Raw genomic sequence first — 27,094 nt, 5'->3', positions numbered from 1 at the left:
TCTGTTGCCCGTTTCCCACTGTACGGCATGAGACACAGTTCCTTATTCCAGCTCCCCAGCATCCAGGTTTCTAACTCTGCTCCACCTGACAGCTCGGGAGGGATGCCTTTTCTTTCTCTGATTCCCACACCAAACAGCTCCCTCCCAAGCACTCAGGGTCCGAATCCAGTTTCCATATTTTCATTTGACTCTTAACAGAGTCACCTGGGAGAGGAAATGAAGATTGTTCCCCTTTGACAAAAAAAAAAAAAAGAAGAGAAAGAAAGAAAGAAGACAAGGAGGAAAAAGAGGGTAGGAATTTGTCAAACCAGAGATCATACCTTGCTCGAATCCCAGCCGGAGTAGGATGTTCGCTGAAAGGGGTTCCAGTTTGCATTTAACTGCAAGTAACTCCTCAAGGGCTGTTTGAATCTGTTAAAAAGAAAAACAGGGAATTCCCTGGATGTCTAGTGGTTAGGACCCGGCACTCTCACAGCCGAGGGCCCAGGTTCGATCCCTGATGGGGGAACTAAGATCCCACAAGCCACACAGTGTGGCCAAAAGAAGAAAGAAAGAAAAACAACCAGGAGTTCCTACCATGGGCAGAAAGACCACCTTTACTTCCCCCACCTCTGCTTAAGTGAAGAAGGTTCCCACCTGATGGGCCGTGGCATTTGCAGGGATTGGCTGGCTAGAGACATTGTCCCAGGTAAGGGAGAAGTTCCCTGTGCCAGACACCATCAGCATCTGAAAAGTCAAGAGTGACGGGGTTAAAGAACATGTGCTCATTGAACCAGGGAGACAACCTAGAAACACAGGACATACCTCCCTAGTTTGTTATTTCCTTTGTATTACAATTTCAATTTTTAAACTCACTATCCTCTAGAACTATCCGGAGAACACAAGTGTCATCACGTAATGAAAACTTTTCTTGGAAGAATATACATGTCTATCTCCCCATTGATGCCTGCTTCCCTCCTTCTCTTTAGAATGTGACACCTAAATGTCACCACTGAAGGGCTCACTCTCAGCTCTTCTCACCGAGCTCCCTCCCAGGGGTGGCCTGGGAGGGAGAAGCAGCCCCATGCGTGTCACACCCTCTCAGAGGCTGATTCAGCCTCTGCTTTGCTTCTACTGCATTCCCTGCTGGGCACATCCCACTTTTGTAATGGGGTGAGACCTAACATCTTATATTACTTGTTTTCTCCTTTGCTCTGTGGTTCTTTATCTGCATGTTTTACTATTATACCGTAAGCTTTAAGAGGCACAGTCCATACTGAGTCAACCTTGTACACCGAAAAGCGGACAACAAAAAGTACAACAAACACAACATTGTAAATCAACTATATTTCAATTTAAAAAAAGAAAGCACACCAAACTTGTTCAACCAAAATATGGGGCACAACCAAGAGACCCAAAGACCCTGACCCTTACAAAGCAGACTTAGAAAACATAATATACGGGGAAATAGGACCCGAATGGGTCAAAAAGCTATGAAATCTCATATGTGTACGCTCACAGGCATGCATACATGGGTGTGGGTGTTAAGATGACCTTATCTCCTCTCTGCGGAATATGTTTCCAAAGGAAGATTTACCAGGAACTTAAATTCCTGGAACTAAATCCATAAATCAGGGCATATCAACAATAAGACTTTGCATTTTTTTTAAAAGTCCTCTCAACCCTATTGGATGGATACCCTATCTCTTTGGCAGCAGAGTTACCATCACGGCTCAAGTCTCCTGGCTCCCAGCCAGTGATCCTTCCACTAGGCGGGACTATATTCCTCCCAGAGTTCACCCCCTGAACCTAACCCCATGGGACAAGGAAGACACGGAGACCTGGATTTCCGGAAGTCTCTGGGCCCGGGCTTGGATCTGATGCTTCTCCCGGAGGTACGTGCTGACCACCTCAGGATTCAGCCAGGTGTTATGGATCTGGACACCAATCCTCACCCCGCGGCTGGGGGCTCTCCCTCGATGCTCTGCTTCCAGGTAGTACCTGGCTCCCCCGAGCAGCTCCAGCTTGGGGGCCTTCTGTTGCCAGGTCTCTTCACTCCCATTCTGCTCCCAGGAGTCAAACCAGTCAGCAGTGCCCACTGTGATGGAGGCCACTTTCACCTGCACCCCAATCAACACATCAGGACCAGCACTATGAAGCTTCTGGGTCTCTTTTTCAAACAGCAAGTGTCTAGACAGCTACTTAACAGGAATTTGGGGGCTGGTGGCCTTTTCCAACAAGTTAGGACCTGTGCCTGTGTATGTTTCTCCAGCCCTTCTTCTCTCTTTCTCAATTACATAGTAATCAGATGAGGCTGGATGGTCCATGTTCAGAGCTGAAACAGACAACCTGAAACCCTAGCTTTACATGATGCTGTGGGTAAAGTTGTATGAAGTCCTCTGAGAAACCTAAATGTTACTTGACTGCATCATAATCTATGATGTTTCTCTAGCCAACTACCAAAGCAATTTCATAGAATTATATTCATCATTTGAGAGGAAATACTGTGTTTCTTTGTCAATGGCATTAGTTAATTTTGGCTGTTTGTTAAAACACTTTTTCTTATCCTTCAAAGCTGATCAGAAATTTCCTGCATAAAACTAACTACATCCCTACCCAGAATTAGTGGTAAAGATGGAAGTTTTGGAGTCAGACAAATCTTGGTTTGAATTCTTAATATGCCTCTTATTATCCCAGTGGCCCTGGATTGGCCATACAATCCTTCTAAGCCTCATTGCCCTTATCTGGAAAACAGAGATAAAGGGACATAGCTCACAAGATGCTGTGAAGGTTAGAAACAAGGTGTATAACAGCTGTAGCATAATGCCCAGCTTACAGTAAGACCTCAATAAACATACCAACACATTCAGCCAAGCTCTTTTTCAACAATTAAAATCATGTCAATTATATCTCAATTTTTTAAAAAAACTTCAATAAAAAAATAAACCACACACAAAAAAAACAAAACGTTAAAAATCTCTGGTTGCAAAAAAAAAAAAAAATCTCTGGCTGCTTAATGGCATGTTACAACTGTCAGTAGAATATGAGAGCTTTCATTGTAAGTTTTTGGGTTTTTTTTCAGGAGTTAAGGACTGGGGACCAGAAGAAGGAAAACGAGAGGGAGGTGTATACCTTGGTCCTCGGGTCCTCCGACTGACTGAAATACAGGGAAGCCTGGTTGTCAGCCTGGATCCAGAAAGTGTAATTATTTGTCTCTGGGGCCACAAAGAACCCACTGAGCCGCGCTCTGGAAAGCAGAGGAACACAGACAAAGAAGTGAGGGCAACCAAGTCCGGAATCACTGACCCAAAAAATGGTGCCCTTGGACCTTGTTTGTCTTTATGGCAATGAGGAGGAAACACCTGACTCTTGTGCCATGTATTTGGCCAAAGCCCTCTGGATGCAGCTTTTCCTGCGGTGCTTGCCTGGCTCAGTATCTCAGCCCATCTCTTTGCACTGGCACAACTCCCTGAGCAATCCTGTCATCTTTGGGAAAGTCGTAGTCGCAGCGTAGGTTTGCCTGGAGGCTTAGCTGAGATCACCCACCTAACACAGCCAGTGCAGAGCCTGGTGCACGGTAGGAACTCAATCAATACTAAATATTATTCTCATTATTACAAATAAAGAGAGATCACCAATCAGAGTTTGTGCTGATTTGGTCTAGATACCAAGAATACCAAGAATCTTTTCTGATAATAGTTTTGAAAGTAACTATGTAAAGGTCCATCATTATCATAATTTTTCAATCAATAAATATTTCAGTTTTTTCATTTAAAAATTTTGAATTTTATAGAAACGAATGGCAGAAAGAATGGAAAGAGCTACCGTCTGGTTTGTGCCTCCTCAAAATGGCAATTAGAGAGACATACCCTACAGGTCATACCAGACAGTCCAAATGTTCTTTTGTCTTTTGAGGTGGCCTGACTCTCCTTGACACTCCTGCAGACACTGAATATAGCTGAAAGGTTTTCCTTTGAACACTACTGATGAGCCTCAAAAACTATGACAAAGACGCAGTACTAGATGCCACAAATATATATATATATATATATATATATATATAGCCACTTTAAAACCATGTATACTGGTGGTTAGGTATCTAATTAGTATGGCTTCCAAGACAACAGAAACTCTACTCTGTTCAGATTTCCTTCCCTACTTGGCTTTTCAATGTCTGAAATTCCCTGAACAGAGAACAAAACCTTCCATTTCACAACTGAATTGAAGTTTTAAATAGCCAAGGGACTTCTCTGGCAGTCCAGTGGTTAAGACTCCGTGCTCCCACTGCAGGGGGGCATGGGTTCAGTCCCTGACTGGGGAACTAAGATCCCTCATGCCGTGTCACATGGCCAAAAAGAATAAAGTTCAATAAAATGGCCAAATCCTTGAAAGAGGTCACAGGTTGGCTGGAATTCTCACTCAGGAGTCATGACCAACCTCTTTGAGAAGAGTTTCAAAAGGAGAAGAGATCCATCACACCTAAAGGAGTCAGTCACCTGAATCCACACCTTTAGAGTACGCTGTGTCTCCACAATTCTCTTTCTATATTTTTAAGCCCACATTAAAATATGAGAAATTTTGGCCACATTCTTGAAGGGATTAAAAAGACAAAACTAAACTAAGCAGGAAAAACTTTATCACACTGCAGTCACCACTATAGGAAACAATGTCTCCAGAGCCCACTGGAGTTTCCCCTGCTATTATACCAGCCATCTGGTTGACATTTGGCACTGGATAATTGTTCCCACAGAACTGTTGGCTGCCCAGCCTCTGCTCCCTCATGTGCCCAAAGGGCAAATTCTCGAGTCTTTCTTTAGTATCATCCAGATACTAGTCTCACCTCTTAACCACGTTCCTGCGGCAAGTTTTGCCCCGCTCTCTACCAAGCTTCCTAGACTATCCGGCTCAATGTTCTCATGAATAGTCCTCCCCAAAACAGATTTCAAACTAAGCTGTAGAAAATACAAATTTTACCTATTGATCAAAATTTACTGTGTACCCATAAAGGGCCTGTGGTCCACGAGCATAACCAACACCAGCTGAGAACAGCGGTCAAACTTTGTTGCTGTTGAATTAGTAGATATTTTAAACTTTCCCCTGGAAATCTCATTGCTTACTTACCTGTCTCCTAGCCTCACCTAGGCCAGTAGAGACACTTGTGATATGGACCCCCACTTTGCCGACAACATACCTGAAAGGTTGCCCTTCCTCTGACCAAAATCCAAACGGAGAGCTGGCATTAGGGACAATCTGCCATCTGTACCCAGGGGTGGCTTCTGTCAGGTCCAAGCCCTCAGCCGCGTCTCCAACTTCAAAGAGAAGCCCTCGATTGCCTGTAAGACATGTAAGCCTCATGAACATCAGAGGGCACTTCTCCCCCAAGCAGGGGAACTGCTTTACTACAGATTACAGAGTGAAGATGATCCAGGAACTATCTAGAAGGTGAGTTAACTGAGACACAGATGGAGTAGCCATGTGAGATGTTCTATAGATAATACAAATGTTCTAGAAAGTGGAAACTACTGCTTGATGTAGGATTTAAGTTCTTGAAAAGAGAGACTTGACAAGGAGCGGTAAGGGGAAATATTCTCAGAAAAGACGAAGGAGCTCTTTTTAATGCGAGTGTCTGGATGTGAGAAAATGTAAAAGAGCAAATGAAGGCTCGTGAAGCCAGGACTGGACTTCAGTCTCTTTTAATATTCAGTTCAGCTTGGGAATTCTATTCCCTAAAACCCTGAGTCCCAGAAATGTGGCAATCCTTAAATTTTTCACAGGTCACAGCCTCAATTTGTAGCCATGGAGCAAATCACATGACAGGCTATTAGAACATTACATAACATTCTAAATGATGTCGTACTTATTCATTTGTGTTTTATATTAAACAAACCCTCAGAGCGAAGGCATATGTGCGATCAATATCGGCTACTAATTGGGGTGAGGGTAAGAGCTCTGGAATCACACACGGGTGAGTTCAGAGTCCAGCTCTGCCACTTAGTCGATGTGTAGCTTTGAGCAAATTGCTTCGTGCCTTCGTTTTCTCCTTCATCAAAATGGGGCCAACAGTAAACAGAGATACTGCACTAAAGACTAAGGGAGCTGAGTTATATGTCAATTATACCACAGTAAAGCTGGGGAGAGAAATAAAGTCAGTTTGACAATTCTGAGGGGAAAAAGACTAAGGGAGTTTAATATATATACACAAAGAGCCTGAAATATAGTAAGTACTCAATAAAAGATAGCTAGAATAGTTATTATTATTTTAAACTACTATTGTTATTCCTTGTTAAATCCTAAGAAGGGAAAACAGATAAGGAATAAGCATAAAAATAAAAGCATATTTTAACATACTATTTGAGGTTTCTTAACCTCAGCAGTATTGATATTTGGGGCTGGATAACTCCGTTTTGAGGGCTGTCCGGTGCATTCAAGGATGTTTAGCAGCACTTCCACCCTCTACCCACTAGAGGGCAGTAGCACCACCATCCCAGGTGTAAGGACCAAACATTGCCAAGTGCCCCCTGCAGGCCATTGAGAACCACTGCAGTACAGGATCCTTTGTCCTTCCGTTACGGAACGCAAGTCCGTGTGCCCAACACAGTGAGGCCAAACAATACCAAAACCTCGGAGTCTGGAGCAGAGGAAGGTTTATTGCAGGGCCATGCAAGGAGAGGGGTGGCTCATGCCTTAAAAAAAAACACCCAATCTCCCGAAAGCCTTCAGCAAAGCCCTTTATAGGAGAAGTGAGGGAGGGGCGCGGTTATCTGTTGCACACTACTTGGTGTCAGATCCTTTGTTCTTGAAGTCAGGTCACGGTCAAGTAACGATGTTCCTGTACATCTCTACCAAACAAATGCTATTCTCTGTTCTGACAAGAAAGGGCAAGGTCCCAAGGCTCAACCTTCTCCCTCCGAGGTCCAAGCCCAGGCTAGGAGGAGGGGGTCCCTTGGCGGGCTGGTTACCCTGCCCGGAAGGGTTCGTCCAGCACCCAGTCTGGGTCCTCCCACCAGTGCCCCAGCCCGGCTGACGAGGCAGCTCTCAGCTGGTGGCACCCTCAGGGCCAGATCCCCAGACCCCACCCAGCCATCACCACTGAGGGAGCCAGACGCCCAGGACCCGGCCGGCCCTCAGGCTCCTAAGGCTTCCCAAACGGGGGCTGAGGTCCCTCAGACTGGGACCCCTGGAGACTGCCTCTGTCAGTAGGTCACAGAGGTGGGGAGAGGGGAGGGGTTCGCCGCCGCCTCAAGGCCTGGGCCCGGCCAGCGCGCGGCCGAGGCGAGGGCTCTGAAGCCCTGCAGGACACAGCCCGAAGCCTGTCCCGGGGCCCCCCAGCTCACCCACGGGCCCCAGAGAGAAGGCCGAGATCCGCCTCTCACCGCACTCTGCCCCACGGACCGCCACGAGTTCCGCCACTGGCGGGGCCAGACCTCTCACTGCCTCGCACGCACTCAAGGTCTCGCACTAAGGGTCTCGCGATAATGGTCTCCTGCTAACAGCTGCGCGCCCGCCCCGCCCCATCACACTTCCATGGAAGAAATTTCAAAAGCACTTCAGAAAGGACGTTATCAACCATCAAGAAAACCTGTGTTCAGGAAATTCCTCTACCGCAACGCCAGTAGCTAGAGCAGGCGCCCTCTTTCCTGCCTCTGGAAACGCATTCTCTCCATCACTTGCTTCATACAGTAGTTTTGTTTCCTTGCATGGGAGCCTTCCCTGAGTAAAAACCGCAGATCGGGGACCTGGAGAATTCCCAGCTAAAGCTTTGCATGTGTTTTCACACCCGAATGGCCTTTCTTTAGAAAGTTTTCTCCCCTGATGAGATTCAGGAGACGAGCTCCCTGCCTGTGGATTAACGGTGAAGACAGCCCTTGCGGGGCACATAGGGCTCCCAACTGGTGGCCTGTGATTCAGGCTGCCCAGCACGCCAACTGCCCTTCGTCCCTAACTAAGCCCGAGCTCCTGTTCTAACGCTTTCCAGAAAAGTGCTCCCGCGGTGCACTTGCAATCTGCAGCCGTGGAGTAGAAGGTTTAAACAAACACAGAAGGACAGATGGAACCTGTCCCCTCACCCCCTCCATTTCTGCCCACTTCGGGGGTAACCTGGTGGCCCCATCACAATACATCTCTACTTTTCAGAGTAGCAGACAGTGCCCACAGGAGAGAAGAAACAACATTTAAATATACACCCCATTGCACCCCACCCTCCGCCTCGTCTAAAGCTGTCCTATGAACATAGAAGACATGGTCTGAAGCTCTGTCTTCTTAAATAGTAGGCAACAGGGCAAGTGACCCAGAGGATGGAGAAGGCCGCTCAGGGGTTTCCACTGGTCACTATAGCAATGTCTTGATGGCAGTTAGGCTTCCTGGATCATGGTTTCCACTGAACCGCATTGGTCATTCAGCTGGCTGGGGCTAGGAGTGCAGGGCGTTGCCAAGCATCTAAGTAAAGCTAAGAGCCTCTCTGAAATGAAAGCTCTGACTCAGGACCCAAGGCTCACTGAGCAGCCAGTCAGACAGCTGAGACCGACCACATATCATAGACCAGCCGTGGAGACTTCCTTACCTGCCTGAGGAGCGGAGAGTCTTGCACCTTTACCTGGAGCTCTGGTGGTGCACTCAATCCTCCTGGGAGACACGTGTCTAATATCACACAGAATGCCTGAGGGGAACATTTAAATTAGATGCAGATGTCAATATCAGTGGAGATACAGATGTGGCGGGACAGAGGACCACACTGAGGTAGACAGGCAAAGGGCCAGAAGTGGAGAGTAGAGAGAAAGTTGTCACCTCAATGGAAGGAGGCAAGAAAGGGGGAGTGGCAGAGCAGTGGAACACGGGGCTGCTCAGAATAATCAGGAAGAAAGTGCCTTGCCATGTCGTTCACTGGAGATGAACTGAGCTGGGGAGAGGAATTGACAGGAGAGTGTGAGGACACTTTCCTGCATCCTTGGTGTCACCAACTAGAGGAGCATCCCACTAGGCAGAACAAAAGGTTCTAGACGCGTTCTCCACAAAAGGGTTCGCTATGGGGGCATTCCAGAAGAATCTGCATAGCAAAAGCCTGCCCACTCTTACTTATTCAGACAGAGCTAAGGGGAGGGAGAGGGGTTGCCTTTTAGAAGTAGACCTTTGTGAAGACGCAGCTGTGCTTTTCCTTCTCTTCCCTCCCAAGATGGGGACACCTGAGGGACTTGCCCCTGAGTTGTGAGTGTGTCTGCAGCAGGACACCCTATTTCTGTTACATGTTTGCCAAGCTGCAGGACCAAAACACCCCCCAACCCCTGCAGCCTCAAACACAGGTCAAAGACCTCAGAACAGGATCCCATGATGAGTCGGAAGAGGCAAATATTGCTTCCCCCTACCCTTTCCAGGCCGTAAGAGATACATCATCTCCTATGGCATTTAAATCTATGAACTCTTTTCAGCCATTTCAACTTAGTTACCTGCAACGGTAACCTGGGCAGGATTGTCAAAGAAGTCCCCTGTAATTGTGATGTCTGTTCTTCCCCCAAGGCTCCCAGTTTCTGGAAACACAGATAGTATTTCTGCAAGAGGGGAAAAAAAAGTAAGCTTCCAAATATAAACCAGGATGTGAGCCAGATAATAATACAATCATAGAAGCGATCCATAATTTATTTCTTACTTTAACTTTCTAAGACCAGCAACAGTTGTAATTTTTTTCTAGTAATAGTCATTTAAAAGTGCATATAAGAAGAAGAGGATTCACATATAACAATATGGATAATAATATATATTATACAGGATCAATATGTGAAAGGAATGGGAAATGCAGTCACTCATGCTATCAGCAAAAGTCCCTGCGTACCATGATGCTTTCTTAGGAACTCTGTCTCCTGACCTCAAGGACTCTGTTTACACATCACAGAACAGTCGGTTACACTTTAGGGAGGAATCAACTCTGGATGCACCAGGCAAGGTCTCAATTTACCCATATGAGTCTGCAATTCGCTCTAAGCAAAAGAATGAGTTACACTGTCATATGCCACAAATCCCCAAGAATTTAACTTTTTCTGATCCTTCCCCCTCCTATGATCAAACTCTGAGAGTTCTAAGTTTCGTCTCCGCAAGGGGAATGAGTAGTCGTGTTCTCTGATAAACTGAAGGTACAAAGAGGCTAATTATGCATGGTTACCGCTTCAAAATAAAACCAAGGGTCAAAATTCAGCTTTGACAGAGGTAGGCTACCTAGAGAGTGAATGGCATTGGCCCCATGACTTAGGAAATTTATTGCACTTTTGGGAAAGGCAGACTCTGCTGCCTCTGGCATCTGCACTAACCTCGCAGACATTTTTTAAGTGGTTTTGGGACTGTATTCAAGCTGAGAATCTAGCACTCACATTTAGTAGCCAGCTTTCTACTACTGGACTGAGTTCACGATTTCATGCAAGTTTCCAGTTTTCAGATTCTTCTGGTATGAAGATTTACTCATCAGATAGGAATACGCAAACTTAGCATCTGTATCAGCAAGTCATAAATTGTTGAATGAATGCTCAGAGATGAGATGTTTAAAATAACTGCAAAGATGTGCTTTAGATTTTTCAGTGCCATCTCTTTTCTGTTACTTGTTTAGAACAAAAAACAGGGATGACTCCCCTTTCTTTTATTGTCTATATCCCTAGACTTTGTATAAAAATCTATGATCAAGCCTCTTTTAATATAGCAACTAAAGTGGACACTCACACAAGCAACCTATTCTCATACAAAACCAAAGGGCCATCCATGACTTCAGGGACGGCTTCAGGTGTTAATGGTCATAGAGAAATGGCCAGAAAGAAGGGACGGAGGGTCCAAGGTCCAGGGCCGAGTGAGGGGAGGAGTGAGAAATACACGATGAAGGGAAATGGTACCTGAATACGTCTGGTACAAGAAAAGGTCCTGCTTAGCACTGACCAGCCATGCATCCTTGTGTACCACTGACCTTCAAAAAGACAAAATTGTGTTTTGAATGAAAACTGCATCTGGGATTACATTTTTTTGGGGGGGGGATTACATTTTTTAAATTGATTGCCTGAAAGGAAAATCACTAACTTTAGTGATCTTTAAGCTGTTCTGATACCAGCTCCCTTTGATGACTAGAGAATATCAATGGGGCAAAGTTTGTTTTCTGATCTAGAAAATTATATGGGAATAATACTACTTACTTTACAGTGTGTGACTAGCATTAAATGGAAAAATGAACGTGAAAGGACCTGGTATGGAGCTGGCCTGTGGAAGATACTCAATAGATACTGTTTTAGTCCTTCCTAAAAGAGAGACAGCGACAGAGAGAGACAAAGAGCAAATCTCTCTACTTTGGGCTGTGTCACTATCTTCACAATGAAATTAATATCTGCTAGACAATGCCCTTTTCAGGAAAACACTGACAAAGTACATAGTGTCAGAACATGAGGCAAGCAGAAATCCAGAATCCTAATAGATCTCTCCAAAGCACTATGAAATTTGGACACTTTCCATCTTGAAGAAGGCATTTCGTGGAATGATACAGAGCATTTTATGGAACTGTACTGTTTTAAATTTCCAGTATTATGAAATTATTTAAGAAGTAATTCCCCAAATTCTGTACCATTATCACACTGAAACATTTACATTGCTTCAGGACGAGTGCATAGGACACAATTATATTCACCCAGGTAAAAACAAAAAATCAAGTGGGTATGTGGGGTGTTATTACACTACTCTATTTGGGTACGTTTAAAATTTTCCATTATAAAAGGTTAAAGAAGCTGAGCAAGACAAAAGAGTAGATAGTGTAAGATAAAGATAAATCTGCTTCCTCCCAGTTACTTACTTTCCTTTGTTAAATACTGAGAAACTAACATTCTGGGAGCCTGTAACAAAAAGAAACAGACATTAATACAGGAATCTGCACGAACTACCTGGACCAGGTCACTGCTACCATAAACCCAAGGACTCTGGCGATCACCAAGGTACCACCCACACCTTAATCTCTTTAACAGTGCCCAAAATAAACACGTTCCAGACTCACACCATCAGCGATGGTGACTTCTAACCACAAAAGGATAAATGTAGAAGCTCAGAGCAGGGAAGAGCAGGCTTGGAGTTACACCAAGCATGGCAAATCCTGCCCTACTGGTTACTAGGTTCAACTTTCCCACCTGTAAAGCAAAAACAATTCCACCAGCCTCCAGGCTTATACATGAGGATTACTTTAGTTTATATTTAAGTTGCTTCATATAGTGTCTCTCAGGGAGTTCTCAGCAAATGGCAGTTATCATTATCATCCTCAGGAGAACCAATTCTTTTTATTTTCATCTTTATTGGAGTATAATTGCTTTACAATGTTGTGTTAGCTTCTGCTGTATAACAAAGTGAATCAGCTATATGTATACATATATCCCCATATCCCCTCCCACTTGAGCTTCCCTCCCACCCTCCCTATCCCACCCCTCTAGGTCATCACAAAGCATTGAGCTGATCTCCCTGTGCTATGCAGCAGCTTCCCACTAGCTATTTATTTTACATTTGGTAGTGTATATATGTCCATGCTACTCTCTCACTTTGTCCCATCTTCCGCTTCACCCCTGTGTCCTCAAGTCCGTTCTCTACGTCTGTGTCTTTACTCCTGCCCTGCCACTAGGTTCACCAGTACCGTCTTTTTTAGATTACATATACATGCGTTAGCATACGGCATTTGTTTTTCTCTTTCTGACTTCATTCTGTATGACAGACTCTAGGTCCATCCACCTCACTACAAATAACTCAATTTCATTCATTTTTATGGCTGAGTAATATTCCGTTGTATATATGTGCCACATGTTCTTTATCCATTCGTCTGTTGATGGGCATTTAGGTTGCTTCCATGTCCTGGCTATTGTAAACAGAGCTGCAATGAACATTTTGGTACATGACTCCATTTGAATTATGGTTTTCTCAGGGTATATGCCCAGTAGTGGGATTGCTGGGTCATATGGTAGTTCTATTTTTAGTTTTTTAAGGAACCTCCGTACTGTTCTCCATAGTAGCTGTATCAATTTACATTCCCACCAACAGTGCAGGAGGGTTCCCTTTTAGGAGAACCAATTCTTGAAATCGTTTTTTTCCAACACAGAGAAAAACTTTAAAATTCTGTTACTTCTCACACAGACCAATGTAGTTGCCTTCCACACGGCACTGCAGAGTCCCAAGACCATGGTCTTCCTGAATAGGATAGCTAGGGAAAGAACCGAAAAAGGTAAGAGGTAAGAATCACCGGACAGTTCAGTTCAGAAGCTCTGGCTCTTTAGCCAGGAAAGAAAATAAATAAATAAAATAAAATAAAATGTAAAATAAAATAAAACAAAACAAAATAAAATAAAACACAACTGTAACTAGAGTTATCATCAATACCAGTCAAACACACAAAATTTTGTCTACTCCTAATCTCCATTGGGTCCTTTCTTTCCAAAATCTATTTTATACAAGGACAGCAAGATCCTTATCCCCCCAAAAAAGTCTATTAGCAAATGTGAACTGAAACAGGACAATTCTGAGCAAATGTTAAGAAACCACATTATAGAATTTGGCTCTACTAAACGCTAGTCCTGAAAGCTAAGCCACAGGGTATAGACGGTTAATCCACTCAGTCCGGAGGGAAGTGAAAATCCAGCAAAATGTTGGTTATCTGAACTACAAGCACATAGACACTCATTTTCTAAATGTTCCTTGTAATAAATAAATAACTGAATATTGAAAAGTTAGTTGTTTTCTCTCTGGCTAGTCGTTACAGTATAGTGGTTAAGAGGATGAACTTTGGAGGCTAGTTAGTGGGCCCAGGTTGAAACCCGAGATCTGCCACTTGCTCCTTGTGAGACATTGGACAAGTTACTTAACCTCTCTGTGCCTTGGTTTCCTCATCCGTAAAGTGAGACTAATAACCGTATGTACTCACAAGGTTATTATCTGCCTTAAATGAGACACCGTTGGTGCAGTAAGCACTTAGTAAGTATCAGCTATTTGTTTTCAAGAAAGCTTTCAGAACCCACTTCAAGTTGCATTGTGAATCAATTACTGTGTCTTTTCTAGGGAGTCTAAAGATGAGGCAGTCAACAGTTATGGGTGATTTATATTAAAAATAGATGTGTGTGTGTGTGTGTGTGTGTGTGTGTGTGTGCGCGCTATGCCCATGTGGGAGAACCTAAAAGCATACATGCTGGCAAGAAAGGCACTCACCGGCATCCTGTCTGTCTGTTTACAAGAGAACAAGGAGTGACCCATTTGTCTCCCTGAGCTTCCAACATCAATGGGCTGGATACAAAATAGAAACAACAGACACAAGTCAAGAGTGAATGCTCTCAACAAACATTCTTGGAAAAACCCAGAGGAAACACTGTTATGGACATTCATCTCTGAACTTATGGGGCATTAATGCAGGTGACTGGGGACTGTCCCCCAAGGAGATGCTAAATCAGACCCTCAGCCCAAGAGCAGGGTGCATGGCATTGGTCTGTGGCCCACACTTTCACACCACAGAGGGAGCACTTCCCCTTTCCTGAAAAATCTTCATCTCCTTGACTATACTGGGTTCACACAGAGCCACGGAGGAGTTTGTGTCTTTGTTCCCCCTTGCAAAGGCTGTATCCCAGACCAAGGCTGTGACGGGACCAAGTCCTGGGAGGGCTTCAGTCCTCCACAGGAAGAGTAATTTCCGTTCAAGACAAGTTGAGCATTACAGTAAGTCCCTTACATACGAATGAGTTCCTTTCCAAGGGCGCATCCGTAAGTCCAATTTGTTCTTAAATTCAACAAAGTTAGCCTAGGTACCCAACTAACACAATCAGCTGTATAGTACTGTACTATAATAGGTTTATAATACTTTTCACACAGATAATACATAAAAAACAAACACAAAAAATAAAGAAAATGTTTTTAATCTTACAATACAGTACCTTGAAAAGTACAGTAGTCTAGTACAACAGCTGGCATACAGGGGCTGGCGTCGAGTGAACAGGCAAGAAGAGTTATGGACTGGAGGAAGGAGAGGAGGTGGGAGATGGTAGAGCTGAAGGGTCATCAGCAATAGGAGATGGAGGGCAAGCTGCAATTTCACTCATGCCTGACGCTGATGGCACAGGGTCTGGTTCCTTGCTAGAACCAGATGCACGTTCACATCTTTGAAAGTTCACAACTTGCAGGTTCATATGTAGGGGATTTACTGTTTTTTTTTTTTTTTTTGGCTTCACCATGTGGCTTACAGGATCTTAGTTCCCCATCCAGGGATCCAACCGGGGCCACAGCAGTGAAAGTGCTAAGTCCTAACAACTGGACCACCGGGGAATACCCTGGCCATTATTTTATGCCAGAAATGTATATCCTGAAAGTTGGCCAAATCACGTTCTTTTCAACCAGAACAGAATCAAAGGTTTGGAGCAGAACATGACGATCCCCCCATTCTGTCCAAGGGGTGGAGGAAATATTAGACACAGAATGTAGCATCTCTCAACAGAGCATCTAATGAAGTTGTGGTCCTTCTACCCTATAAATCCTCATTATAATTGCTTCATACGTTGAGTAACCACAATTCCTTCCCACAAACACCTCAGCTTCAACACTTTCCATCCTGTCCCCCCCTTTCCCTGGCAAGGATGATTTACTAGTACCACTTTGCACTTTAAAAGTCTCCAATGAAAAAAGTCATGTTGGCATCCTAATCATTCCCAGAAAACATTAAAAACTCAATGGCTTTCACAAATAACATATGATGTCACTCATATGTGGAATCTAAAATATGACACAAGTGAACTTATCTACGAAACAGAAACAGACTCACAGACATAAAGAACAGACTTGTGGTTGCCAAAGGGGAGGAGAGGTAGGAGAGGGAAGGATTGGGAGTTTGGGATTAGCAGAATCACTTTGCTGAACAGCGGAAATTAACACAATATTGTAAATCAACTATACTTCAATAAAATAAATCTTAAAAATAACTCAGTGGCTTTCAGTACCTCTTCCACATTTTCCTCTGATCACACCAACAGAAATTCTATATACACAAATGTATAACAAACAAGGATGTTATAGTGGTCTTTTGAGTTCACACATTGTTATAAAGAATTTATTTCAGCCTGAGAAACAAGAGGGAGAAGGGGAAGAATCAAGAAAGAAAATTCACAGATGCAATTACAGTACAACTCACACTGCGCCCAGAGTGACTAGTTTTCAGTAAATAAATGGACCAACTTAATCGACCAGTCGCAATTACATTAACCAAGTTTGTTGAAGCCCAGCTCACGAGGGACTGTAAACTGCAAAGAGGAAAAGAGGAATTCCATGCCAGCTGCTTACAATTTATCGTTATCGGGGAAGCTGGTCTCAGGACTCAATCCAGCATATCTGTAACTAGTTGAACACAGAAACAAGCACACGCTTACCTATGAATGTACTCGGCATCAAAATCAAAGGTTTCCGACCTTCCGGTGATAATCCAGCCATACACATGTATAAGGTTTCCTGTTTGAAAAAGATTTTTTTCAATTAATCTACTTAGCTCACACTCTAAATATATAACGTAAACTGTATTTCTCTTTTGTTACCTCTACTCAAAATGGCCAAGCCAGTCATGACTCAGAATATTAATACATTTTTATAAACTGTACAACAGGAAAGGATCACCAAGTATAATCCATTCATCGATATTAAATATCAAAGAGGCAAAAATAATGAGTCATTGCCACTGTGGACTTATTCACGTATGTATGGAGCACAGAAGGAATATCAGGGCTTCTTCACAGTCCCAGGAAGGGAGGTAGGGAGGGGCCCATTTAAACACACTGCCTTGTTCCACTCTCTTGCCTGTGTGTAGAACATCCACCCACATGGGATTTAAAAATAGTATTCTTTGGGGGTGCTCCATGCTTCATGAGACTTTCCTCTGGACACATACGATAAGAGGAAGCTCGTATCACACAATCTGGAGAGATATTCAAAGATACTAAACTTCTTTCTGTATCTCAGAGTACAAAAGATGAATGTCATGGATGAATCAAACGGACAGGAAGTCAGAAAGAAGGGCACGAGAGAGCAGCAGAGTTATGGCTTAAAGGATGGGCTACTGCACGTGCAATTAATTCAACAAATATGCTCGTGTTCAAAGATCAGGCAAAATGGGGATCCAAAGACGGTTGGTGTCTGCCTTGTCCACTGATAAATGGATGACTTCCACTGCTGGGTCTCCTCTATGCAATGTGTAGGGATTCCCATTGGGTAGCAAGTTTTTCCTTGATACTCACCTCTTTTGAGTTCATAAAAATGGGGGTGCAGGCATCAACAACGCCCTTTCGTCAAGGGGAACTCTCAGCATTACCCCCACCTTCTCTGCTCAGAGGATCTGGGAAAGAAATCTAGAGTAGCCCCTTCTCAGAAAGAGTTTGGGGCCCATACCTGATGCTACATGAGTTGCTTTCCTCCAGAGTTGAAAAACACCTAAATTCAGTTCCACGGAAATGCACAAAGCAAGGTTTTAAGCAAACACACCAGAGCAAGTTAAAGTTCACCACTCAACCCCACAACGTGGAAGTGTGTGCCTTCCAGATAATGACGGAATTTAACCATCAAGGCTGTACTCTTCCAGCATCACAACACTGAGAGGTAAGAGAGGTGTTGGTTAATGAGGCAAAACCTCACAAATAGAAGAGAAGAGGGCATCTTTGGGGCTCATGAGGTCCCTGAATTCAGAGGACTTTGGGTCTCTTCACGGCTACACTTCAGGCCACGAAAGAACATGAGCAAGAAGTAATGCTTCCCTACATACTGTGCATGTGTTTTATTAATAGGAAGTGACTTTGATCTGCAGTCATTGGATGACTGGCCCTAAGACAGTGGAAACCTTCCAGGAAGTATGGCGGACCCTTGACCAGAGAGCGGGTAGAAAGAGAGGAAATTCAGTGACTTAGACAAAGGTTGTGGAACTGGCAGAAGCCCAGAGTCTGAAGGTCTCGGCTACTGTTGCCAGCCAGCAAAGTAATTCTTCATTTTACTAGGGCTAACCGATGGACTTCCTGGCTTTAGCAGGCATGATTTCTACAACTGATGGGCACAATTTTACAAACGAATAACGGGTTATAGAAACTAGGAATTCCTGGGAGTTTTTGTTTTGTTTCTCAACAAAGAAGCCCAACAAACAGCAGCTGACAAATGGCTAAGCCAGACCGTGTGCTGGGCGGGGAGGGGGGACCCCGCGTCACAGTGGAGGCCTGTTAACCGCATATGGGAATTCAGCGGCTCACAAAACAGCTCTCCTGTCTCTGCCACCTCCCCCATTTCCCTGCCTGCTACTCTGGGCAGGCTTCCCAAAGGAGGTGAGACTAATCGTCTGGCAAGAGATTTCAAAGATGCAGCCGTTTGGATCCTGCCCGAGGGCTCACTCCAACCAGCGCAGCCACCAATCGTTCTCCCCGAAGGTGGAGGAGACAGTGTGCAGAACTCAAACTGGGCGGGAGAAAGGGGCTTGACAGATCTGGGCGCCAGCTGATGCCCCACGTCACACCTCTCACGGCGGGCTTTCCTCCTCAACCCTCACCCTCACAAGGTTTCTGCCATCCGAACGGGAGTTTTCTAACAACACCAGAGCAGTGGGGGGGACAAAATGACGGCGTGTGACTTTCACAGACCACAGCTCTTTTTAATAAAACATGATCACGTCTTGATTATTCAGATCAATGGAAAGGAACAGATCTGTGAATAACAGGCCTTAATAAGACAAGGCCGAATTCATATTCTTCAGGATGTAATTTAAATACACACATACATCATCTGTGTTTATACACACACACACACCAAAAGTACAGACACTTTTCAGTGACTCAGAGATTCATTTTGACATTCTTGAACCGTTCGAAACAACTAGATCAGTTTATGCATTGAGATGCAACCACATGGAAAAATTGAGCAACTTGTATTCCCATACTTATACCATCTGGAAACCCTGAACAAATAAAACCTGAAAGTGATGTAGGAATTTGTCAAGAATCAGACAGCAAATTATATGTGATCCCAGCTCTGTCTACTACTTAGTTTTAAGGCGGGCTTGGCAGGTCCTGAACCTGTTTCTTAGTTGCAATTCCTTCTTTTACAACCACTCTCCCAGCGTTCTCTCTCTTCTTTTCTAGCCTCCTAGTCTCTGCATGTAAGTGTGCTCTCTAACTCATAAACCCCCAGGATCAGGACCAGGGTTAATGGCCTTCCAAGTGGTACCCAACTTGGCTCAACACAAAATAAAATGTAAGGTATATGGGCCCACTCTGGATTCTGACTGTCTGTGTTCAAATCTCAGCTGTACCACTCATTACGACTTTAGGCAAATAACTTAACCTTTTGGTACCTCATTTCCTCACCTCCAAAATGGAAATAATAATAGTTCCTATATCATCGGGTGTTGTGAAGATCTAATGAGATAATATAATAATAAAGCTTAGAACAGAACCTGACTCCCAGAAAGGGTCAATAAAGGTTTTTTATTATGTGGATGATTATAAAGTTAGGAGTGATGATGGTGTCTATATTCTCCAGCAACATCTGGTTTGATTTTGCTGGCCTCTTTTTTTTTCATGTTAAGATTCCTTTGGTTATCAGTGAAGTAATAGAGCAAAAGTGCCCAGAGGCGAAACCAAACCAGGTGAAAAATAAACCAGAGGTTGACACTTATTTTCAAAACAGCATCAGAGAAGCGGTTAAAATTTCCTATCTATAGAAACCATCCACCTGGGTAGAAGAGTTTGCAATAAGCTTCAGCAAAGGGATTTCTATTTATTGCTATCTTAATAGGAGATTTCTTACCTGGCACTCCACTTGGTGGATTAACTTGGTAAACGATGGGTGTCTGTGCCCTGGAAAACTGTTTAGAAAATGTTATCACAGTGAGCATTTCATTAGAACATCACAGTCACATACACAGGAAGCCTAAGTCATTCCGCACAGAGCGTTCATCTAAGGCAGCAAGTGTCTGCATCTCCTCAAATCACCTTACATCTATCTCCTTTCATCTTCAAGATATTTCTGTGAAGCAGAGATAACAGACATTGTTATAGTTCTTCCATAGATGAGATCAAGGGAATCTGATCAAGGTCATATGTCTTCCCTGCACCATATCCCTCACACCTGGGCAAGTCTGTTTCTACTTGCTCACCTGCCATACCAGGAACATGTTTTACCAAAGGAAAGGTAGGCAGGCCATGCTTTAAAATACCAACCTTTTAATTCCATTATTGCAACTTGATATCTTGGGGTCTTGAAGTTTTTTTTTTTAATTTTTCTAGACAATAGTTTGCTTATTTAGATAAAAAGGATTGCAAATTAAATTATCAGCCAGCACCTTGGTAGGGATTAGCAAGCTACAAAAAATTGGAAGTTGGAGAGATACACAAGGGAAGTTTGTTTGGGAAAATGGAAGGTGCCTGTTGGGAGGAAAATGATTCAAAGGATGCAAGGAATGAGAGGCAACATGACTCTCCAAGGAGAAAACCAGCATTGACTGGAGAGGCAGGAGCCTGGAGAAGCCTGGTCCTGGCACTCAAGTCATCCTATGATGCCCTCACCCCCTGAAGCACATCAACTGCTAACTATAAGCTCCAGAAAGGCAGGGGCAACGCCTGGCTGAGTCATTGGTTGTATCCCTGGGCACAGCCTGGTATGTAAAAGACATACACATTTTTGTGAATGAATGGAGTGGCCCCATCTGAGATGACTGATACACTGCCTGGAAGCAGAGGAGAGAAGGAGACAATTCTGGGAACTCCATCTCACCTATAGGCCTCTGGGTTAGTTCCAGATTAGAGCATCTCACAGTCAGGGCCGGCATGAAGAAAGAGAATCGTAAGGATGGACTGACCTGGCCAAGGTTTGAGCCATGGCCTAATGACTCACCCAGGAAGAGACCTGGTCTCCCCTTCCTGCTACCTTCACCCCCATCCTACTCTAGACGCCTAGACCACCTTCACTCCCCTAACCTACTGTACCTCCCATTTGCAAAACAAAGACAGCAAATTGTTTTGCTTGGTCTGCTTCCAGCACCCCAGGAGTCCACCTTCCCAGGGAGAAAAGCAATAAAGAATAACTCTGGTGTTAATCAACAACCCTCATCAGACATGGACAATCAACAGACATTTTCACAAAGCTGATGCTGGCTGGGCAAGTGCAGGTTTTATGTATCGATTCACGTGGCTGTACAGTCTGTCATCAAGGCTTGTTTCCTCCCTTCCTAACAGAAAGGGTTAGAAAAGAGTTCACAGAAAATATGTACAGTTAGGAGGTCAAAATAAGAATGCTGTGACCTCACAGTTTGGCAGCTGGCTCTGATCTCACTGAAGGATAAAGATTAATGCAACTCCACACACACCTGCCAAACGTACACTACACCCCTCCCAGCCTCCTCCTGCACCCAGACCTTCAACTCCCACTGGGACGCCCTTCATACCATTGTCATTCCCACTGGAACTTTATCATAGGAGCTTCATGATACAGAGCAGTGGTTACTGCCCACCTTCCAGATGTTAGAAACTGAGGCAGACAGAACAACTGAATCCAAACCACATAAGGAAACACACCTCTCGATTTCCAATTTAAAATACAAGGTCTAAAATACCATATGCTAACACATGTACATTTGGAATCTAAAAAAAAATGGATTTGAAGAACCTAGGGGCAGGACAGGAATAAAGACGCAGACATAGAGAATGGACTTGAGGACACGGGGAGGGGGAAGGGTAAGCTGGGACGAAGTGAGAGAGTGGCATGGACATTTATACACTACCAAATGTAAAACAGATAGCTAGTGGGAAGCAGCTGCATAGCACAGGGAGATCAGCTCGGTGCTTCGTGACCACCTAGAGGGGTGGGATAGGGAGGGTGGGAGGGAGATGCAAGAGGGAGGAGATATGGGGATATATGTATATGTATAGCTGATTCACTCTGTTATACAGGAGAAACTAACACACCATTGTAAAGTAATTATACTCCAATAAAGATGTTAAAGAAAAAAAAAATTCCAGGTCTATCCTTCAGGCTGAGAGCCTTCCACCAGAAGTGCAGGGGAAATAAGGCGACTCCTGCATCACTCCCTCCCAGGTCCTCAGAGAGTGGCAGGGCAGGCTCAGAGTGAAACCTCAAAAAAGGCTTCACTTGTGAATCTCTCTGAGCTGACACAATATAAAATGGCACTTTTCTAAGAGAAACAGGTCTCTGGTCACCCACGAAGCTAGAGACATGACAAAGTGAAAAATTAACGAGCTTCCAAATCCAGCTTCCTGCATGCTGATCCCTGAGCCCGAATGGGGTCGGCAGCAGCAAGGTGGGGGGAGCAGAAAAGCAGAGGATGAGAATGATAAAGCCGCAGCTACCAGCTGCTTGATAAACCTTCTGTGAGTTGTTCAAACTTGTCAGTGCCTGCAGCAGGCTCTTTGGAGTGGACTGGAGAGGTGGAATTAATTTTTAATACATATGGTTCCCCCAGCCCCAGTCCCCAAACAAAGAGAGACACCGGGTTTCCTTCAGCTCAGAATGCCTCTCATTAACTGCATCCCCTGGTGATTTTTCATCAATTCACCAAGCTAGTGGAACCACCGGAGGACTTGCTTTCTTTTATGTGCAATTTTAGGAAGTGTTTCTCTTCTTTCCCCTCTCTCTCCTTACCGGTCTTTTAATAAGTAGGAAAACTATTATCTGGGGTGAAAGGACATCAAAACCAAAAACAGCACAGTGATTAAGGACCATGCTCAGCCGTCTCTCTTCTGTTTTATTCACTGATACAATGTAGGGGTGCTGGTGTGGGTCTTAACAAAAAAGAATTTTTTTTTTCCTTCTGCCGCATATGTGCAAAAGCAAAATTCTGGAAAACAAGATTCTCTTGGAGTAAGAAACAAGTTGTTAAATGTGAATTGATGGCAAATTCCAAATTCTAAAGATGAATTGCCTATGTAAAATGTGGATCGTATGAGAGATGAATTTAGAAGATGAAGTCTTGTTGTAAAGGAGCATTGATTAATAACTAAATTGTGTTATTCGGAACTGCTCTTAAACAGAGGCTCCCTGGGGCAAGTACAACCCTGCCAAACTGCTGCATTTTATGGAAAGTCTAGAACCTATGCTTTCAGAGAGCATTTTAGTGTAAAACCAATCTGAAATGGACAGTAGACTCAACAACATAGAACAAAGCCCCAACATAAAATTAATGCATCTAGAAGCTCTAAAATAAGCAGGCATCGACTCATAAACTCTCTCTATCTGCTTGCTTTTTGCTCTCTCTGAGCTCGAAGGAGAATTCCAACAGCACATGCCCTTTCGGTCTAGGGTTGGAAGAAGCAGCAGAAATCAACCGTTAAGCAGAGAGGAAGGCGGAACTTGTGTCCCTGAGTCCCTTCACCATTCTTACACTCCAGATGGTCTCAGCTGTAAAATGCACTGATGCACAATGGTAATCTTTGTGGCTCCTGTATGAGCTTCAGTATAAGTGAGGATTTAGATGCAGGTTCCAATCCTGGTTCTGTAATTTACAAACTAGATGACATGGACAAATTATTTAATCTCCCTGAGCCCCAAGTTGCTCATCCGTAAAAGCAGGATAATAAAAAGCTACCCCATAGGGCTTCCCTGGTGGCGCAGTGGTTGAGAGTCCGCCTGCCGATGCAGGGGACATGGGTTCGTGCCCCGGTCCGGGAAGATCCCACATGCCGCGGAGCGGCTGGGCCCGTGAGCCATGGCCGCTGAGCCTGCGCGTCTGGAGCCTGTGCTCCGCAACGGGAGAGGCCACAACAGTGAGAGGCCCACGTAACGCAAAAAAAAAAAAAAAAAGCTACCCCATAAAATTGCTGTAAGCATTAAATGAATGTGCATAAAGCCTGACATACACGTGCTCAATACTTACCTTCTTAAGATAGTCTCAGAAACTCCGTAACTATCATCCACCTGTTCTCTCATCCTGGCAAAAAAGAAAGACTCCCCAGCTGATTTATAACTTTCTTGTCGATAGCGCAAGCACACTCTCAGACCAGGCAAACACACATTCCTCCGTGCTTGGTACCCACCTTGAAAGTGCAGCTGTCTCGTGGTCCTGAACTTGGGCTGCCTACGACCTGTCCCCCAGCCTGCACTTCCAGGTAATAGAGACCTTCATGTGCTTCGGACAGCAGAGATCTGAGGGCAGAACGTGGCAATCCTTGTGAATCAATCAAATTGCCAAAGCCGGCAGCCCCACTTGACCACTTCAAATTTCCCCCCTGCACCTGTGAAACAGAGTTAACCCAGGAGTCCTGTATTTCACCTTTCACCTCCTCTGTCCACTCATCCAATAGACCTTAAACATCAGATCCTTCAGCAAAAGAAGTTATGAAGTTTTCATTGAAAGTACCAAAAAATTTTTTTAAATTTTGTCCTGTTTCTCAGCCTCATAGTTTCTCAGGACTTTACGAGTTGGAGGGGACACTGATAGATAATCTATACCAGTTTCCATTTAAAAAATAGCAAGTTCCATATAGATTAAGAGACCTGGGTATGCAAACACCACAGTTTAAGGGCAAAGGAGGATCTGAATCCTAGGCTCTTCCTAATAAAAGGCACTGATTTTATATGTTGCCAAAAATTCTTGACTTAATAATTACCCCAGCAGCCCATAAACACCTCACATATCCATAAAGAGAGCCCTAGACCTTCTCTCCTCTTTTCAAGAGGATCACAGTGATTTCTTTGCCTCTTCGAGGCTGCCATTCAATCTGAATTCTGAGAGGGGGAATATGATGAATAAGGAGTTAGATTTTAGATGTGCCTCCCCTCCAAAACTTCTCCTTAAATCTTTACATCTTCACTGTCCAATGTGTTTAACCATTAGCCATATGTGGTTATTGAGCACTTGAAATGTGGCTAGTCCCAATTAAGATATGCTATTAGTATAAAATACACACTGGATTTTGAAGACTTTGTATTCAAAGAAGGATATAAAGTATCTCGTTAATAATCTATATTACATGTGAAGTGGCAATATTTTGGATATGTTGAGTTAAATAAAATGTATTATTAAAATTAATTTCACCCCTTTCTTTTGACTTTTTAATGTGACTACTAAAAAAATTTAAGTTATATTTGTGGCTCGAATTATATTTTGGTTGGGCACTGCTGATTTAGATGCAACAGTGCCTGTTTTTGCGAACGCAGACTTGTCTTTTTATAATAATGCGTATGACAGTATTTCATTGATGATAAAATGTACATTTTCCCACATTTGAGTGTTAATTTAATTTGATATTCATCTTCCAATCAATGAGTACATTTAAGAGGGTGCTATTTCTTTTTTTCTAAAATGATGTTATAAAGTCACTGGTGCATGGTTTGTTTTGTTTTGTTTTGTTTTTTGGCTGCACTGGGTCTTTGTTGCTGCACACGGGCTTTTTCTCTAGTTGCGGCGAGCAGGGGCTACTCTTTGTTGCGGTGCGCGGGCTTATTGCTGTGGCTTCTCTTGTTGCAGAGCATGGGCTGTAGGCGCACGGGCTTCAGTAGTTGTGGCTCGCGGGCTCTAGAGCGCAGGCTCAGCAGCTGTGGCACACGGGCTTAGCTGCTCCGCGGCATGTGGGATCTTCCCGGACCAGGGCTCGAACCCGTGTGTCCTGCATTGGCAAGCAGATTCTTAACCACCGCACCACCAGGGAAGCCCCATCTTAAAGTCATTAGCATTTGGGGATTGAGGAGATAGAACATACAAATCGTTAGAGCTTTGACTTATTTCATAGCACGTTCTTGCAGGAACTCTATGCCCCAATATACCATAAAACCTATGGAAATCATCTCTACCAACAGCAGTGCTATAAGGAACTTTAGTTCAACAGACATCTTTTGAGCATCTTCTACTAGCAAGATATTGTGCTCAGCATCATAAGGACTACAAGGTGGGTGAATCACATCCTCTGTCCCCAAAGCACTTAATTCTGTGAGGATGAATCTGAAAAGTGGGCAATTGACAAAGTGTCATGAGAAACATAGGGCTGAAGAAACAGGGCCACTAAGGCTGTGCATCCTATGCCTTTGTGTAAATTACAGAAAGGTCCTCCCTTCAGGAAGATGAATTGCCCAAAAAGTGTGTTTGTGTGTGTGAATACACAAACACATGTCCCATGTGTTGAATACACAATCCATCCATGTCCCATGGATGAATGACTAAAATGTGCTCCTTCCTCAAAAGCTGGATTTCAGTTCCTACTTGTCCCCTATCAAAGAAGGGAAAGATGACACTCAGTTGGCTGTTCAGGGAAGAGGTAGCATTTGCAATATGGTTGGTTCAATAGGCAGAGATGGAAGAGAGGGAACTTTCCTGAAAGAGGGAACAGAAAACAAAAGGAAATGACAATCTCTTTTTCTCTTAACCGATGATCCACTTTCAGGCAACATCTCTTAGATATTAAAGAAAGAACAAACTAGTGTAAGCTTTAGAGGTCAACAAAAACTTAAGTAGGACAACAGATAATCTGGAATCCTATAAAAATCATATCAGACTCAGCAAACAAACTGAGGACTAAGGTGAATTTCCTTTCTAACTGATTTTTAGTTTATGTACAATCATTACAATTATGCCTATTCCAAAAAAATAGTTGGCAAAATGGCCCCATTTATTGAAATCTGAATAGCAATAGAGACCTTCACTCACTCACACACACACACACACACACACACACACACACACACACCTGGAAACATCATCCAGCCCCCAACCCCTCCTTATAAATGTCTCGGAATTCTCAAAAATCTTTCCCATATTCTCATCCTCCCTTAAGCCCTAAAGCTCTGATAGGGAACTATACTGGTAATTGCAATCATGGCAGGAGCTACTTGAAAGCTCCTGAGCCACTGAAAGCTACTGAGATGAGCAAAGCACTCATCCTGTCTGGCCTTCTCATTCCCGGGGCAGGTGTACCTGGTCCTACACATCACTACCGGCAAATCCAGGAGGACAGGAGAGATGTCACAGGGTATGATGGGCAGCATGGGTACAGCCACATTCACCAGGTGGATCTCCAGCTGAGAGCCGTTGGCAGGATAAAGGAGACCTGGCTCCAAACCTAAACGCAAGGGAGAGTGGAGTCTCAGGCTGAACAGAGCAGTAATCCACACAGGGTAACACAAAAAC

General features: G+C 43.9%; 1 protein-coding gene across 5 annotated transcripts in view; it reads right to left on the bottom strand.

Annotated features, from left to right (window-relative positions):
* Positions 1-27,094, bottom strand: part of PKHD1 (PKHD1 ciliary IPT domain containing fibrocystin/polyductin) — a 435,870-nt gene that overhangs the window by 401,068 nt on the left and 7,708 nt on the right. For 2 of the 5 annotated variants that reach the window (XM_060021687.1, XM_060021686.1), the window contains 15 exons: positions 26,882-27,026; positions 24,009-24,117; positions 19,768-19,825; positions 16,365-16,443; positions 14,167-14,241; positions 13,104-13,168; positions 11,786-11,825; positions 10,845-10,915; positions 9,420-9,521; positions 8,540-8,635; positions 5,171-5,312; positions 3,112-3,226; positions 1,821-2,099; positions 637-726; positions 321-411 (listed from right to left, as the gene is read on the bottom strand). In XM_060021687.1, coding sequence (XP_059877670.1) covers positions 321-411; positions 637-726; positions 1,821-2,099; positions 3,112-3,226; positions 5,171-5,312; positions 8,540-8,635; positions 9,420-9,521; positions 10,845-10,915; positions 11,786-11,825; positions 13,104-13,168; positions 14,167-14,241; positions 16,365-16,443; positions 19,768-19,825; positions 24,009-24,117; positions 26,882-27,026 — 1,557 coding nt within the window. Of the gene's footprint in view, positions 1-320; positions 412-636; positions 727-1,820; positions 2,100-3,111; positions 3,227-5,170; positions 5,313-8,539; positions 8,636-9,419; positions 9,522-10,844; positions 10,916-11,785; positions 11,826-13,099; positions 13,556-14,166; positions 14,242-16,364; positions 16,911-17,222; positions 17,237-19,767; positions 19,826-24,008; positions 24,118-26,881; positions 27,027-27,094 lie in introns of those variants that run through there. The other 3 variants (XM_060021688.1, XM_060021689.1, XM_060021690.1) reach the window with 3 other exon arrangements.

Source organism: Delphinus delphis, chromosome 10 (genome assembly GCF_949987515.2).
Source record: "Delphinus delphis chromosome 10, mDelDel1.2, whole genome shotgun sequence".
In the NCBI taxonomy this organism is placed as follows: Eukaryota; Metazoa; Chordata; class Mammalia; order Artiodactyla; family Delphinidae; genus Delphinus; species Delphinus delphis.
Note: the sequence above shows the minus strand (reverse complement) of the source record. Positions and strands in the feature narration are given on the sequence as shown.